Below are 18,171 nucleotides of genomic sequence, written 5' to 3'. Positions count from 1 at the left end.
TTCTGTTGGGGGCTAGGGATATAGCTCAAGCGGTAATGTGCTTGTCTGGCATGTGTGCGGCCCGGGTTCGATCCTCAGCACCACATACAAACAAAGATGTTGTGTCCGCCGAAAACTAAAAAATAAATATTAAAAAAAAAAAAGCTTTTGTTGGATGAGTTTTATTCAATATAACTTTTTTTAAAAAAAAACATTTTTTTAGTTTTCGGCGGACACATCTTCATTGGTATGTGGTGCTGAGGATCGAATCCGGGCCACAGGCATACCAGGCAAGCGCACTACCACTTGAGCCACATCCCCAGCCCCAACTTTTTTTTAATATTTATTTTTTAGTTATAGTTGGACACAATGCCTTTATTTATTTATTTTTATGTGGTGCTGAGGATCAAACCCAGGCTCTCACACATGTGAGGTGAGCACTCTACTGCTGAGCCACAACCCTAGCCCCCTCAATAAACTTTTTCTTTTTTTTGGCAGGGGGTACTGGGGATTGAACTCAGGGACATTCAACCACAGCCACATCCCCATCCCTATTTTGGGGTCTCACTGAGTTGCTTAGCGCCTCCCTGTGGCTTTGAACTTAAGATCCTCCTGTCTCAGCCTTCTGAGTTGCTGGAATTACAGACCTGTGACATGGCACCTGGCAATAAATATGGTTTTTGTCTTTTAACAAGAAAAGTACTAGTCTTATTTCAAAAGTATTTATCCCAGCAGCTCTGGAGGCTGAGGCAAGAGGATTGCAAGTTCAAAGCCAGCCTCAGCAACTTAGGGAAGGCAACTCTGTGAGACCTTGACTCTAAGTAAAATTTTTTTGTATCAGATAGATACCTACATATCAGGTCTCATTTTTTAATAGAACACATTCAGATTTACATCCCCTAAAAATAAATCATTCTAGAAACTTTTGTTTCAGAATGAGTTACTATTAATCAGTCTTCACAACAGAATCATCTAGTTTCATAAAAGAAACAAAACCCTGCATTTTGTTAATGGTTTCCTTGAAAAGTACAAAAGTAAAACATCGGATTTTTCTGGGTGAAAATGGAGTGGTGATAATGGATGTCACCAATTAGTCTGACTTCAAATCCAGGTTAATTCTCTCACATCAGTAGTCAAGTCCTTTTGGGTCTAAGTCAAATACTGGTTGGTTATGTATCTATTTTTTTTTTTTAATTCATTGGTTCTTTTCAGTTACACATGACAGCAGAATCCATTTTGATATAATTATACAAACATCTCTGTTGTCACTGTCTCATTTTGCAGCTGAATGTCTCAAGGATGACAGCCTATTGCCTGGTGTCTTCCATTCTAACTCATGTTTTGAAAAGAAATCTCTTTACCTATAAGACTGAATATCAATGTTTTTGAAAAATACCAATTCTGTAACTTGGTATCCAAGACTCTACAATCTGATCCTGGTCTATCCTCCCAGATTGTCTCCAGCCACTGCACTCTGAGCCTCACATAGCACTCCCACCACCACTTTGGGGGAAGCGCTAACAAACCCTGTTCCTCTACTGTGACTTTGCAAATCCTTCCCTTCTGTTTCAGAGGCCATTTCTGCGCTTATCGGATTTCTACTCTTCTTTTATGAAACAGTTCATACACAACTTCACTTTCTGAACAACTTGGGGCTTTCCACTTAGACCGCACCCCCCACATCTCCACACTGGGGCCAGAGTCTGGACAAGACCTGCTGTTAACCATGACCTTAGACAATTAGTTCACACCTCTTGAGCGTAAGTTTTAATATGAATGCCATCTATCTTAAGTATGAAATGTAGATTGAGATCACTTATGTACTTGGAAAATCTAATGCTATGCCCAGTACACAGGAGAAGATCAATAAATATCAATTCTTATTAACCCCCCAATTTTCTTTTCCCTCTAGGCATAGTACCTAATACTATGTTAGGTACCTCTGTTTGAACAGAATGAGTTTGCTTTGAAAACAAAACAAACTTCAGTTTATACTTTAAGATAAAATAGTTTCAGAGTTCAAGATATTACACTCCTGTCTAGAATTAGTTTTAAGTCATTTTGTGAAAAGGCATATTTAAGGTGCCTTTTTCTCATAGAGGATAAGAAACAAATGCATTTAATAAATATTTGATGAATGAAAGGAATGGGATGAAGATGTATGAAGAAAATGATTTATCCTCATTCAGTCCAACATTTATAGGGCACATTTCGTCAGGTACACACTTAGTATCAGATCCAGAGAACATAAGAAAGTAAAAAGAACTTTCCACAAGTTACCATAACATCTAAATCAAATGCCTGGAGCCACAAGAACCCTTTCCCTTTCCCTTTAATCTCACAAAATAAAAAATACACATATTTAGATTTGAACTTTTTATTTTGTTTCAGATGGCTGGGCAAGGCATCTACATTCTGGAACCTCTTTATAGTCACTAAACATGTGAAAGGCACTTATACATAAAAAGGCAAGAAGAAAATTGGTCACGATTGTCTAACAGGGAACATGAGCCCCAAAATAAATTATCTTACAAAAATATCAAGCTTGCTTTTCCATTTTTCTGTTACTGATAAAAATGAAAAAAAAATTACTTTTCACATTAAAAAATCTGTAAGCTGCTATATCAAGTTATGGCTATTATTTTTTACATATTAAGTCCCTCAAATAAATATCTTACACAAATTTAAGTTTAAAAAAAAAATTGGTCAAGTATTTACCCTATATTTCTTTGGCCCACTAACAGACCATTTATCAAACTGACATTAACTGGACTAGATCTAGTAACTACAAATAGCAATATGCATATCATTGACCCTGAAGGCACACATGTACATATAATGTACTTGTGAAATGACTAACACTGCTGCGTTTACTACTTCCATAAGTAGTTTCACCTTGTACAAAATCCTCTATCCTATCTCTCTCCCTCTCTCTCTCTTTTTTATTTATTTATTTATTTAATCAATACTAGGGATTGAACCCAGGGCCCTCTGCAACTGAGCCACATCCCCAATCCTTTTTATTTTGAAACAGGGTCTCATTAAGTTACTGAGGCTGATGTCAATTTGTGATCCTTCTGCCTCAGCCTCTTGATTTGCTGAAATTACAGGTGTGAACCATTGCACCCTGCATCTTCTATCCTATCTTGAATCAAACTACAAGAACAAAAGACAATACTTGCCTATCACAGACACTGACTCAGGCATTGTAAAAAAAAAAAAAAAATCATAAAGCTTTTTAGACTTAAAGATTAATGAAAATGGGATAAACGCTAACACTGCTTTCAAATTCCTGAACATACAGCAAACAGTCAATGCACTCTTGTGGAAAAAACGAGTGAATGAATTTTACAGAACTCTGGCTTCTTATCTGGTCTACTCCTGTTGTTATAAAGTTTTACAATGGTCTTGGATGTTGAAAGAGTTTTAATAAAATGTTACATTAAACCAACTTTAAGATGTACAATGGAAGGGTATAGGATTTTTATCTTCCCAGACACTTAAAGCTAATTTGATTTTATTGTATTATTAATAATGTGCTAAAACCAAAATTGACTGAATTATGGTTTTGTCCACACCATTCAACTCTCTTATTGTTAAAAATGTTGTCAGTAGGCACTTTTCATTTCCAATGGCCTGAAAGATTAATTTAACTTTAAACAACAACAACAACAAAAGTTAACTAAACTGGGATGAGGCAGATACAGTAAACCAATGCCAAGCATCCAAAACTCTAAAACACTAATACTTTCCATCCAGGATAAAAAAATGAGCATCCAAAGTAAAGAGAACCACAAGACTGATCAAGTAACCAATCAAAAACCACTTCTCTGTTATTTGAGCTAATAGTTACTCGGAGCTTGAAGTTCCCGCCTTCATTATTATTGGTAGTTCCTAGAGTCACAGCTTCGATGTCAAATGTGACAGTGGATCCAGAGGTAACTGCAGGCAATTGATTAGTCATTTCTTTTCCATTTACAAAAACTGCACCTAGAAATGTTAAAGATGTAATTTACCTGTGAGCAATGACTGTTAGATAATTAACTTAACAGAGCCTCCATGTAACTGATAACATAGCTAATTTCCTAATTCAGAAAAAAGTACATTTCAGAATGCCAAATTGACATCAATAATGAATTTAAATATGCTAATCAATACCATCTACAGTAGAAGAAAAAATTAAAGCCTTACTAACGTTTTATTCTCTCCCCTCAACTTTTTATTTTTTGCAATCTTAGAGATTGAACTCAAGGCCTCACAATTGACAGGCAAGTCATCTACCCAGCTCTTTTTGTTTTTCTACTTTATTTTTACAGAGGGTCTTGTTAAATCTCCCAGGCTGGGCTTGTATTTGTGATCCTCCTGCCTCATTCTCCCAAGTGGCTGGGATTATAGGTATGTACCACAATGTCTGGCTCATGTTAGAATTCTAGTACAGATTCAAGTCTTTTTCAATAGAGCATAAACCTCCCAGGTGAACACATCAAAAGAAACTACTAAAAAATTACAACCTGTGCCCAGTGTGGTGGTAATCCCCGTGGCTCAGGAGGCTGAGACAGGAGGATTGTAAATTCAAAGCCAGTATGGCAAGCAATGGTGAGGCACTAAGTAACTCGGTGAGATCTTGTCTCTAATAAAATACAAAATAGGGCTAGGGATGTGGCTCAGTGGTGGAGTGTCCCTGAGTTCAATCCCCAGTACTAAAAAAAAAAAAAAAAAAAATTACAATTTATAAAATAGCAAGATTGTTTCATATGGAATAAATAGGAATCTTGTTCTACTTAGTGCTTGATATTATGCTGCTGCAAAATATTGAACTGTTTTAATAGTGACTTTGAGAAGTGTGATACTGTGGAGTAAGGGACCAAAGAGCACCAGAGACTACATATGGAAAATAACCTTGCCAGGCACAGTGGTGTGAACTTCTAATCCCAGGTACCTAGAGGCTGAGGAAGGAAAACCTCAAATTCAAGGCTAGCCTTTGCAACTCAGCAAAAGCTTGTCTCAGAAATAAAAAGGACTAAGAAAGTAGTCTAGCAGTAGACTGCTCCTGGGTTCAATTCCCAGTATAGGGGAATAAAAAAAGGAATCCTGGGCTATAGCTCAATGGTGTAGATCCTAAGTTCAATCCCCAGCACTGCCAAAAAACAGAAACAAAAAAAACCCCTAAATCTTCTCATCTTTTTATGTATGCTGTTGGGACAAACTCATATTTTACTACAGTAATTAACATGTTTGAAGAAAAATGACAGTTATTTATCTCTTACCATTGGTACTAATGCATACAGCTTGATCGCGCTGCAGAGAGTCATATCCATTCTGTTTCTCTGCACATACTCCTATACTATCTCTTCTGTCTGGCTGTCCCACAGTTTCAACTCTGTAAATGAAGTAGAAAGGTTATTTTGTCTTTTTTTTAATAACAAATTATTAAAAAGCTACCTTTTTTTTTTTTAAACTTTATTTATTTTTATGTGGTGCTGAGGATCAAACCCAGAGTTTTGCAAGTGCAAGGCAAGTGCTCTACTGCTGAGCCATAACCCCATCCCCGTAACAGCTACCATCTTAAAAAGAGCAATTTTGGGGGCTGGGGATATAGCTCAGTTGGTAGAATGCTTGCCTCGCATGCAGAAGGCCCAGCACCATAAAAAAAAAAAAAAAAAAAAAAAAAGGAACAATTTTGGGGGGCTGGGGTTGTGACTCAGTGGTAGAGTGCTTGCCTAGCACATGCGAGGCACTGGGTTCGATCCTCAACACTATATAAAAATGAATAAATAAAATAAAACTATTGTGTCCAACTATGACTAAGTATGTATATAAAAAGAGCAACTTCGGGCTGGGGTTTTAGCTCGGTGGTAGAGTTATTGCCTACCATGCATGAGGCACTGGGTTCGATTCTCAGCATGGAATACAATAAATAAATAAAGGTCCATTAACAACTCTCTCTTTCTCTCTCTCTCTCTCTCTCTCTCTCTATATATATATATATATATATATATATATATATATATGTATATATATGTGTGTGTGTATATATACACACACACACACATATATTTTTTTCTCTTTTAAAGAAGAGCAATTTCATTGCTGGCCATGGTGGAACAAACCTGTAAGCATAACTACTCAGGAGGCTGAAGCAGGACTGAAAGTTCAAGACCAGCTTGTATAAAATAAAAAAGGCTGGGGATATGGCTAAGTGGTAGAATGCTTGCCTAGAATGAATGAAGTCCTGGATTCCATCTCCAATACGGCAAAAAGAAAAAAAGAAAAAGCAATTTCATCACAATTGCTCTTTTCTAAATAATAATAAATAACAATTGAGAACTTACTATATTCTAAGCACTGTTTTAAATATTTTTAGAGTCATGCACTACATAAGGATGTTTTGATCGATGGTAGAGTACACATAAAATGATGGTTCCTTAAGATTATAGCGGAGCTGAAAAGTTCTGGTCATCTAGTATTTTACCATATCTTTTCTATGATTAGATACACAAATATTTACCATTGCATTATGACTGCCCACAATATGAAGTACGGTAACATACTGTACAAGTTCTATAGCCTGGGATACACAAAGGTTACTCTAAAGCCTAGGTGTGTAGTAAGTCACATCAGCTGGGTTTGTGTAAGTACGTTCCATGATGTTTGTACCATGAGGAAATAGTCTAATGATGCATTTTCCAGAATGTGTCCTTGTCATTCATAGATGGAATCTTTCCCAATTCTCATAACAACCTATGAAGTTGGTGTTACTTTAATCTTAACAAATATGTCCCTTCTCCAAGCCAGTGCAGCTCAGTGCTGGGCAAGAAGGCCCCAGCTTCTGTTATAGCTTCCAGGAAGGAGAAGAGCAGAGCATACTGCAGGACTTATACTTTCAGACCAAAACATATTAACAATACAGAATAGTATGGTACTGTCATAAGGATAAGACATCTATGTCAAAAGAACAGAACAGAGAACCCCCAAATAAACCCATACGTCTACAGTCAAATGTTTGTTGACAAAAGTGTCAGGACTATCCAATGGGGAAAAGACAAAGGTGCTGGGAAAACAGGATGTTTACATGCAAAAGAATCATGTTGGACTTTTATCTTTCACCCATACACAAAAACTAAGTAAAATGGATTAAAGACCTAAATATAAGACTTATAACTATAAAACTCCTAGAAGTAAACTTGGAAAGGCCTTAGAACTCCGGCATTGGCAATGATTTTTCAGACATAACCCTCAAAGCAGAGGCAAGAATGGACAAGGATTGGAACAAACTTCTGCACAGCAGAGGAAACCATCCAGAGAGTGAAAAGGCCCCTATGGAATGAGTCATTTTTCTTTCTTTTTTTGGTGTGAGGCTTTTCACACATGCTAAGTATGTGCTCTACCATTGTGGCACATCCCCAGTCCAGAAATTGGAGAAAATATTTGCAAACAATACATCTGATAAGGGGTTAATAGCCAAATATATAGAAGAACCCCAACTGGGGCTGGGGTTGTGGCTCCGCGGTAGAGTGCTCGCCTAGCACAGGCGGGACCCGGGTTCGATCCTCAGCACCACATAAAAATAAAGGCATTGTGTTGTGTCCATCTACAACTTAAATGTTAAAAAGAGTTGCCAAAAAAAAAAAAAAAAGATCCCTCAGTATTTTTTTTTTCAAAGAGAGAGAGAGTGAGAGAGAATTTCAATATTTATTTTTCAGTTTTCGGCAGACACAACATCTTTGTTTGTATGTGGTGCTGAGGATCGAACCCAAGCCGCATGCATGCCAGGCGAGCGTGCTACCGCTTGAGCCACATCTCCAGCCTAAGATCCCTCAGTATTACATCAGAGCTTTATCATGGCTGATATAAAAAAAATTTACAAAATCTTGGGCTGGGGATGTGGCTCAAGAGGTAGCGCGCTCGTCTGGCATGCGTGCGGCCCGGTTTCGATCCTCAGCACCACATACCAACAAAGATGTTGTGTCTGCCGATAACTAAAAAAATAAATAAATATTAAAAAAAAAAAAATTACAAAATCTAGAGCTGGCTTGACGCAGCCTCCTGAGTAACTGAGATTATAGGTATACACCACCACACATGGCATTTTTTTTTTTTTTGCTACAATTAAAAGATGAGAGATATTTTATTTTTAATATTCTGGAAAATTATTTTGAGATGAAATCTAGAACAAAAATTATCTCAAAAAAGTCTAGTATTTGAAGATATGTTCCAGAATTTAGCAATTATCAACAAGTTGAGAAAAGGGCAGATAATCCACAAGAAAAATAGGGAAATTACAGAATCAGACAATTCACCAACATGAAAACCTATATGGCCAATAAATTCCAACCTCATTAGAACTTAGGGAAGATAAAAAAATACAGTGAAAGATCATTTCCCATTTATAAGACAGACAAAACTTTATGACACAGGAGCACACTAAATTCTAGAAGAAACATAAAGAAACAGGATCTCCCATATACCACGACTAGAACATAAACCAAGATGGCTGCTGGGGAAAGCCACCTGATAATACCTCATAAAGCAGAAAGGACTGATGATGCACACACACAATGACACAGTAATTTCATTTCTGTGTATTTTACCTAGAAAAATTCTAACAGGAATACAAGGAGACTTGTACAAGGATATTCACTACAGCACTGGAGTGTTGTTTATAATAGTATAACTCCAAATGTCCCAAAACCCATCAGTAAGGAAATGGAAAAATTATATACAGCAAGTTAAAAAAAATAAATTAGTTCAGTTTGGTCTCAATCTCAAAACATAGCTTTGGGAAGAGAAGCTACAGAATGATAAGATTACTTACTGTAATACTGTCTTAGTCTGTTTTGTATTGCTAAACAGAATACCAAGTCTGGGTAATTTATAAAGACAAGAAATTTATTTGCCACAGTTCCCAAGGCCAAAAGTACAACAGCCAAGTACCAGCATCTGTTGGCAAGAGCTTGGTACATCCCATACCAGAAAGCGGTAGGCCAAAAGAGCACAGAAAGAGAGAGTGGGCCAAACTTGCTCTATCAAAACCCACTCCTGAGGAGCTGTGGCTGTGGTTCAGTGGTAGCGCACTTGCCTGGCATGAGTGAGGCACTGGGTTCAATTCTCAGCACCACATACAAATAAATAAATAAAATAAAGGTCTATCACAAACTAAAAAATATATTTAAAAAAAAAAAAACCCACTCCTAGGGATGTGGTTCAAGCAGTAACGTGCTCGCCTGGCATGCCTGCATCGGGTTCGATCCTCAGTACCACATACAAAGAAAGATGTTGTGTCCGCCGAAAACTAAAAAATAAATATTCTCTCTCTCTCTCTCACTCCTATAGCTGAGCTTGGTGGGACACACCTAGAATCCCAGTGGCTCAGGAGGCTGAGGCAGGAGGATCAAGAGTTCAAAGACAACCTCAGCAAAAGTGAGACAATAAGCAACTCATGAGACCCTGCCTCTAAATAAAATATAAAATAGGACTGGGGATGTGGCTCAGTGGTCGAGTGCCCCTGAGTTCAATCCCTGGTTCCTCCTCCCCCGAAAAACCCCACTCTTGTGACATGAATCCACTAGTGCAGACAGAGCCCTCATGAGCTAATCGCCCCTACAAGGTCCCACCTCTCAACATTCCCCTTGTACTGGGGATTATGTTTATTTTTTTTCTTTTTATTTAAAAAAATTAGTTGTAAATGCAAACAATATGTTTGTTTTATTTATTTTTTTTTAGTGTGGTCCTCACATGTGCTAGGTAAGCGCTTTACCACTGAGCTACAACCCCAGCTCTGGGGATTAGGATTCTAACACCTGAAATTTGGGAGACACATTCAAAGTATAGCAAATACCATTTAAATAATAATAATTTTTAAAAACCCCAAATCCTAAATGATTTTAAGAAACATGGCAGTAATGTAGTACAGCCCTTTGAACAGAATAAGCAACCATGAGATTATACTGATATAAATGCATACAGAAGAAAAAACTCTCACAGTGTAAAGTAATATAGAAGAAATAATAGAATTGGAAAAACCACTAACAATTACCAAGTAATAACCAATTCAGGAAAGAATCAGTAACAGACAATAGTCCTGTACCTGTAATCCCAGCAATCTGGGAGACTGAGGCAGAAGGATCACAAGTTGAAGTCCAGCTGAGCAACTTAGTGAAACCCTGTCTCAAAATAAAAAGGCTGGGGAGCCTGGGACCATGGTGCACACTGTAATCCCAGTGGCTTGCGAGGATGAGGCAGCACGATTGTGAGTTCAAAGCCAGGCTCAGCAATTTAGCAAAATCCTGTCTGCGGATATAGCTCAGCTTCTGGATTCCATTCCTACTACCACAAATAAGTAACTAATAGTAAAATACAACACTTATGGCAACTTTGAAAAAAAATATATATATATATATTTGATCCCAGGGATTGAACCCAGTGGCACATCACACATCCCCAGCCCATTTTATATTTTCTACTTTGAGACAGGGTCTCCTTAGGTTGCTTAAGGCCTCACTAAATTGCCGAGGATTGCCTTGAAATCATGATCCTCTTACCTCAGCCTCCTGAGCCTCTGGGATTATAGGCATGTGCCACCATGCTCAACACTGAAAAATTATATATATTTTAAGAGATCTATTCTTTTGAGAAAACAGAAAATGATCAGTGATAATATTTATTAATATCATTAACATTATTAATGTCATTAACATTATTATAGTAAATCAATAAACTCCAGATTATGATTTCCAACCTATTTTAATGAACCTGTGTCAATTTCATTTAAAATATTCCCAGAATTAAAAACTTGGGACTTATTGACTTAATAGCACCAGTAACATGTCAAACTAACATCAAATGGTTCCTGATATGATGCTGAGAAGAATGTGACATCATTTCTATAATAATTCTGCCAAAGATCCATTACTGGGTTTAATCCTTAGGAAATACTCCCCAAGTTGGAGAACACTATATAAAATAACTAGCTTACACTCTTCAGAGAGTCAAAACAAAAATAGAAAAACTATTCCGGATTAAAAGAGACTATCAAGACATGATACATGATGCAAGACTTTTTCTATAAAGAATGTTAACTGAAACAACTAAATCTGTAGGGTCTAAAGACTAGATAATAGTATTATAACTATTAATTTTCTGATTATGATAATCTTTGGTTTTATTCTAAAATAAACATTAAGATATTTAAACCTAGAGCCTTGTGCGTGCTAAGCAAGCACTCTACCAATTAGGGGACATCCCTAGCAGTATTGAGTGACATCCCTAGCCCTTTCTATATTATTTTGAGAAGGTCTGGTTAAGTTGCCCAGGTTGGCTTCAAAATCTGCAATCCTCCTTCCACAGCCTCTAGAGTACCTGGCTGTGCACCACTGTACCCAGCTAGGACCTAAATTTTATCCCTAATTTGTTATTTCTCTAAAAAATAAATACTTATGAATCTTGGATAAATAATAGTGTATATTTGTTATAGTATTGTATAATGAAGAATTTGGCTGGTTTATGTCCTGGTTCCTGGGAGGAATTTTCCTTGAGACAGGAGTGTGTTTGCTATTCATGGTGGACCTCTCACACTGGACAGCTTAAGTTAATAAAGTGACTCAAGGTGGGTCCCTGAATAGTTTACTGCTAACAAGATGACTCTGGATGGAAACTACCACAAAGACCAACCTTTGAACCACATGATATCAACTCAACCTCTGGGGAGGGGAGGGAATATGAACTGCAAACTATGATTCAGTCAACTTACATAATAAAATCCTGACACAAATTTCAGATATCAGAGCTAGAGGCAGTGGCACAGGCCTGTAATTCCAACCATCTGGAAAGCTGAGGCAGGAGGATCACAAGTTCAAGGCCAGTCCTCAGCAACTAAGTGAGCCCTAAGCAACTTAGCAAGACTCTGGTCTAAAAATAAAAAATAAAAAGGGCTAAGGACATGGGATAGAGTGCCCCCGAGTTCAATCCCCAGTGCCAGAAGAATAAAAATAAAATAAAAAGAGTGGAGGACATGACTCAATGGTAGAGTACCCCTGGGTTCAATGCAGGAGGTAAAACCTTCTATAAGGTTTGGTTAAAGTCTAACTAAAGTTAAAGTTAAAGTCTAACTAACTAAAGAAACAGGATCTCCCATATACCACGACTAGAACATAAACCAAGATGGCTGCTGGGGAAAGCCACCTGATAATACCTCATAAAGCAGAAAGGACTGATGATGCACACACACAATGACACAGTAATTTCATTTCTGGTACTGGGGATTGAACCCAGTACTACATCCCCAGCCCTTTTTATTTTTTAGTTTGAGTCAGGGTCCTGCTAAGTTGCTGATTTCAATTCCTAGCACCACATACAAAAATAACCTGACAAATATTAATTTAAAAAATCAATTTATGTAAAAGTTTGTTGGAATTCATCTATTTCATAGAGTAGGATAGAAGTTCTAGATGATAATCTTTCTCAAAGGTAAAATGGTTTAAAAAGAACAAGGTCCAAAAAAGGGAGAAACTTCAAAGACATCAAAACAGCTAGCTAAGGCTGGGGTTGTGGCTCAGTCGTAGAGAACTTGCCTAGCATGTATAAGGCTCTAGGTCCGAGTCTTAGCACCACATATAAATAAATAAAATAAAAGTACAATGACAATTTAAAAAAACCAGCTAGCTAATTTACTCCTATTAATCTGCACTTTGGCTAATTTTAGATTTAAATAGCAAGGTATCATTAATATACAATCTCAAGCTTCCTTCTTCCTAAAGTGAACACCTAGAACAAAGATTTTAAAAATTTAGCTATATGGCTAATAAACTTGTGAAAAATGATTAACTTCATAGTAAACTTAAGAAATAACAAAATGAGAATTTTATTTTGTCTATCAGTTACAGATTGAGGAAAAAATATCAATACTTAATGCTGCTAAACGAATCAGTGACATTGGGACAATCACATACTGCAGGAATGCGACAAGTAAGTCTGACAATCCCAAGGAAGAGGCATTAAATGATATGTCAACAAACATGTCCTTGTTAAACTGGGGAAAAAAAAAAACAAAACTTGTTAAGAAAAAGGAAGAGAGAAGGATGCCTTATCAATTCATGGCAAAGGATTTTTTAAAAATTTTTTATTTTTAGTTGTCAATGGACTTTATTTATTTTTATGTGGTGCTAAGAATCGAACCCAGTGCCTCACACATGCTAGGCAAGTGCTCTACCACTGAGCCACAACCCCAGCCTGTGGCAAAGGATTTTTGATACAGAAATATATTCCTTGCTACACTAACTCTAAAATAGGATTTATTGTCTCTTAAAATATTAATCAAGAACTTTGAATGACAATGATGTGTCAATGTAGGTTTCTCAGTTGTGACAGATATACTACTCTTGTGGGAAATACTGTTAATAGAGGAAGTTATGCATATATGGGGGCAGAGGGCACTTCATGAGAATTCTCTGTACCTTTCTCTTAGTTGTTGTGAACCTAAAAATACTCTTAAAAAAAGAAATGGATAATTTGAAGGATTATCCATATCTATTATAGAAATTGAAAATCTTCCAACAGATAAACTCTAGGATGACAAATTCATTGGTAAATTCTGGTAAACATGTAAGGATGAAATAATACCAATTCTATACAAATACTTTCAGAAAGCAAAAGAGGAAATACTTCCTAAATTTCTTTGAGGTCGGCCATTACCTTGATAATAAAACTAGTTTACAAAGGCATAAGAAAAAAGACAAATACACCTCCTGTGAAGACCCAAAAATCCTCAATAAAATATTAAAAACCAAATCAGATATATATTTAAAGAATAATACATGATAAATGGGGCTTCTCTTGAGAATGAGAATATAAAGCTTGAGGATACAACAGCTGAAAATCTAACACCATGTGAAGGAAAAAACAATCTTTTCTTCTGTGTTCATCCTCAGTACAGCACAGAACATTTACTTCCCTGACCATGTGTGGGCTGTTCTGTTTCCCCCACCCCACAGCAAGCAATTCTCCAACTCCCTGGACACCAGCTGGATGTTTTATAACTCAACTCAATTCTGACACTCCACCTAGAGACAGCATCAGATCCCACAAGGCTGCCCCCATTTCAGGTACCAATCATAAATCTGAGCTTCACATGCTGCTGACTAACTTGGTATAAACTAGGAGTTCCCATGACCTCCTCCTCCTCTGGGGGATATTTTAATAGAATGATCCTGGAACTCAGAGAAACAATGTTCACCAGTTTATAAAGAACAGAGATGAGCAGACAAAGAGATACATAGGGTAAGGGATAAAGGAGGGCACAGAGATGGCACACTCCCTCTAGGTACAACGCCCTTCCAGCAGATCATTGTGTACAGCAATCTGAAAGCTCATCAAACCTTGTGACTCAACAGTTTCTACAGAGTTTACTCTCCAGCACTGCCTACCCCATGCCCTTTCCTGGATGTTGGTAGGTGGGGCTGAAAAAATCCCAACCCTCTAATTATTTGCTCCTTCTTGTAACTAACCCTACCATGAGGAACCTCATTTTACAGAGAAGCATCTGTATGGTTTGTGTACGCTGATATATTGTCTCTCTCAGAGACTTGTTCTCATAGATTGACAAAACAAATAAAATCCTTGGCCTCTGATTTTTTTTTTTTTTTTTGGTTGTAGATGGACACAATACCTTTATTTTATTTATTTATTTTTATGTGGTACTGAGGATCAAACCCAGCACCTCACATGTCCTAGACAAGTGCTCTACCACTGAGCCACAACCCCAGTCCCGGCCTCTGAATTTTTAAGAATGGATTTTTTTTTTAAATATTTATTTTTTTCAGTTGTAGGTGAACACAATATCTTTACTTCATTTTTATGTGGTGCTAAGGATGGAACCCAGGGCCTCACATGTGCTAGGCAAGCACTGTACCACTGAGCCACAACCTCAGACATTAAGAATGATTTTTAAGCCAGGTGGGGAGGTGCTTGTCTATAATCCCAGCAATTTGGAAGGCTGAAGCAGGAGGACCCCAATTTTGAGGCCAGCCTGGGTAAAACCCTATCTCAAAATAAATAATAAAGGGCTGGGGTTGTGGCTCAGTGGTAGATGGACACAATACCTTTATTTTATTTATTTATTTAAAAATAAATTTCTTTAAAAATAAATAAATAAAATAAAGGTATTGTGTCCATCTATAACTTAAAAAAAAAAAAAAACCCAACACTTTAAAATAAAAAATAAATCTGGGTATATAGCTCAGTGGTAAAGTGACCTTTGGTTCAATTCCCAGTATCAAAGGCGGGGGGGGGGGGGGGGGGCGGCGGAGGGGAGGTGGTGGAGAGATTTATGAGGTATTATTTCTTTGTTTTTTTCTTTTGGTGGTGCTGGGGATTGAACCAGGGCCTTGCACATGCGAGGCAAATACTCTACCAACTGAGCTATATCTCCAGTCCTCATGTTGAGGTTTTTTTTTTTTAAATATTTATTTTTAAGTTTTAGGTGGACACAATATCTTTATTTTACATTTATGCAGTGCTGATGATCAAACCCAGTGCCTCATGTATGCTAGGCGAGCGCTCTACCATGGAGCCACAACCCCAACCCCTCATGTTGAGTTTTTACACACATTTTTATACACATATCAGTTAATCTTCATAATACTTTATGAATACAGATGAGAAAACTGACACAGAAATAAAGAATCCTCCCCAAAGTAACACTGCCTATGAATGTAAATAAATTCAGGATATTTTTAATTTAAAGCTCATACATGTTCTGTGTACTTTGATATGTTACTTAAGTTATGACAGATGTTTTATCATTTTAAAAAAATATGTTTTAGACAGGGTCTAGCTATGCTGCTCAGGCTGGTCTCAAATTCATAGTCTCAAGCAATCTTCCTGTCCCAGCCTCCCAAGTAGCTGGGACTACAGATGGACACCACTGTGCCCAGATTATGACAGATATATTCATATCCACTTGCCTGAATGTTAATGTCTGCCCACAAATATAGGTTGGAGCGCTGGAGTAGAGAACACCTGAGGATTCAGAATCATTCCGGAGTGCTATATTTCTTCGACTGCTCAGACTGTATCCCTCAAAGCCAGTTGTCCACTCTTTAAAAGCAAAGATATTGAAAATTATTAGACTCCTATTCAAGGATAACTTCAATACGGGCACATTAAAAATGACTACTTATAGAGGTCATGGCCAAATTTATTAAGATAAAGGGTTTCAGTTATGGGGGTATCATGGTACTCTTACAAATTACAGAAAGATTTTAGAACATTCCTACACAATTTTGGTACAGCATCAATTAAGTGTTATCTCCTAGCTAATAAAAATCACGTTTTAAATCTGGTGTGATAGCACACTCCTGCAATCCCAGCAACTTGGAACACTGAGGCAGAAGGATTGCAAGCTCAAAGCCAGCCTCAGCAACTTAGCAGGACCCTGACTCAAACTAAAAAATAAAAAGGGCTGGGGATGTAGTACTGGGTTCAATCCCCAGTACCAGAAAAAAAAAAAAAAAAATCATGGGTAAAGTCTAACTGTTCGAGTTTATTCCAACCTGACTAATTAACAGGGCCTGGGAGTGTAGCTCAATGGTAGAGTGCACGGTTAGCATGAACAAGGCCTTGGGTTCAATGCCCAGCACCACATTAAAGAAAGAACACTGCCAGGCATAGTAGCACCTGCCTATAATCCCAGCTACTTGGGAGGCCGAGGCAGGAGGACTGCAATCATCAAGGCCAGCCTGGACAATTCAGCAAGACCCTGTGTCAAAACAAAATGAAAAGGGCTGGGGTATAACTCAGTGGTTGAGCACTTGCCTTATATGGGTGAGGCCCTGGGTTCAATCCCTAGTACTAGGGGAAAAAGAAGAAGAAGAAGAAAAAACTACCTAATTAATAAATGAGTAGATGGCTAGGTGTGTGGCACATGCCTGTGGTTCCAGCTACTCAGGCAGATGAGGCAGGATGACTGGTAAAGCCCAGGAGTTCAAGGCCAGTCTGGGCAATATAGTGAAACCCTGTCTTTTATCAATAAAAAGAAAAAAAAAAAAGGAGAAAAAAGAATATGTCTTTAGAAATAGTAATAGAGAAGAGAGACCAATTTCAAATCTTAAGACTTAAGAAATTGCCTCTGCCCAGATATTTATTGAAGGTTTGAAAAACTTTGTGTCCTATGCAATATATTCAATCTTTGAATTTAGGTGATGCTAAGAATATGTCTAGCATTATTTTTGAAATCCCTTGATAAGAACTGATAAAAACAAAATTTATATGAAGGAACAGTAATTTGAGTACAAGATGTTTCATGTTCTTCTCATCATTTCAGGATTTAATTTATCTTTAGAAAAAAGGTTGTCAGATGTGATGGACATCATTATCCAAAGTACATGTATAAAGACATGAATTGGTATGAACATTCTTTATATCCAGAGATATGAAAAATTATGTCCTATATGTGTAATAAGAATTGTGATGCATTCCGCTGTCATGTATTTCAAAAATAAAAGCATTTAAAAGAAAAGAAAAAAGGTTGTCAGTAGGTAGCCCTTAGCACAGAATGTAACTGTTTCTATATGCAGTTAAGCCTTAGAGGTGAGACGGTATCGCATACCATGAGGCACCAATGTAGAATGACCTATTTGAGGGACGCTCCACGGGCTCCACTCCTGTCGGCCGTCTCCTCGGGCGCAGACTCTGAACTGATAATCAACATTGGGGTCTATGTGTAATACTATGAATTCAGTTTCAGAACCTACATAAACATCTTCAAAATGATTTGAAGAGCATTTACGGAACTGAAGCCTGTAATCTTGGGCTGTGAAGTCGTCATCCACCTAAAAAGAAAGGTTTTATGTTAGGTAAAAACCAGGAAATGAATGGGGATATTTTGAATCAAGCATACAGACCCATAGATTGGATATGGGCTATTCTAGGGAAGGCCATAGGAAATAATGTCATCACTAGTTCCTTTCTTTTCTTTATTGACTGAAGTGTTTATAATACTTACCAGACTGATATTTTAAAAAATCTGATTCCTTGAAGAAATGGCATGTTTTTCTAATAATAATAATGCCTTAGTAAAACATTCAGAATTCAGGAATAATTCTGAAAGATCTATACATCACTCATATAATAAAGAATTAATACCTACAATGTATAATCCTAAAAATAAATAGGAGACAAGACACTCAATAGAAAAAA

The 18,171-nt window shown here is 37.2% G+C and overlaps 1 protein-coding gene across 1 annotated transcript in view; it reads right to left on the bottom strand.

Moving 5' to 3' along the window:
* Positions 1–2,340: 2,340 nt before the first annotated feature.
* Crlf3 (cytokine receptor like factor 3) overlaps positions 2,341–18,171 on the bottom strand; it is a 40,503-nt gene continuing 24,672 nt past the window's right edge. Inside the window, exons 5-8 of the mRNA XM_076869852.1 lie at positions 17,582–17,804; positions 15,939–16,071; positions 5,247–5,359; positions 2,341–3,969 (exon numbers count right to left, since the gene is read on the bottom strand). Of these exons, the coding sequence (XP_076725967.1) occupies positions 3,713–3,969; positions 5,247–5,359; positions 15,939–16,071; positions 17,582–17,804 (726 nt within the window). The 3' untranslated portion in view covers positions 2,341–3,712. The remainder of the gene's footprint in view (positions 3,970–5,246; positions 5,360–15,938; positions 16,072–17,581; positions 17,805–18,171) is intronic.

This window comes from Callospermophilus lateralis, chromosome 11 (assembly GCF_048772815.1).
Source record: "Callospermophilus lateralis isolate mCalLat2 chromosome 11, mCalLat2.hap1, whole genome shotgun sequence".
NCBI lineage: Eukaryota > Metazoa > Chordata > Mammalia > Rodentia > Sciuridae > Callospermophilus > Callospermophilus lateralis.
The sequence above is the reverse complement of the archived record's forward strand: the minus strand, read 5'-3'. Positions and strand labels throughout refer to the sequence as shown.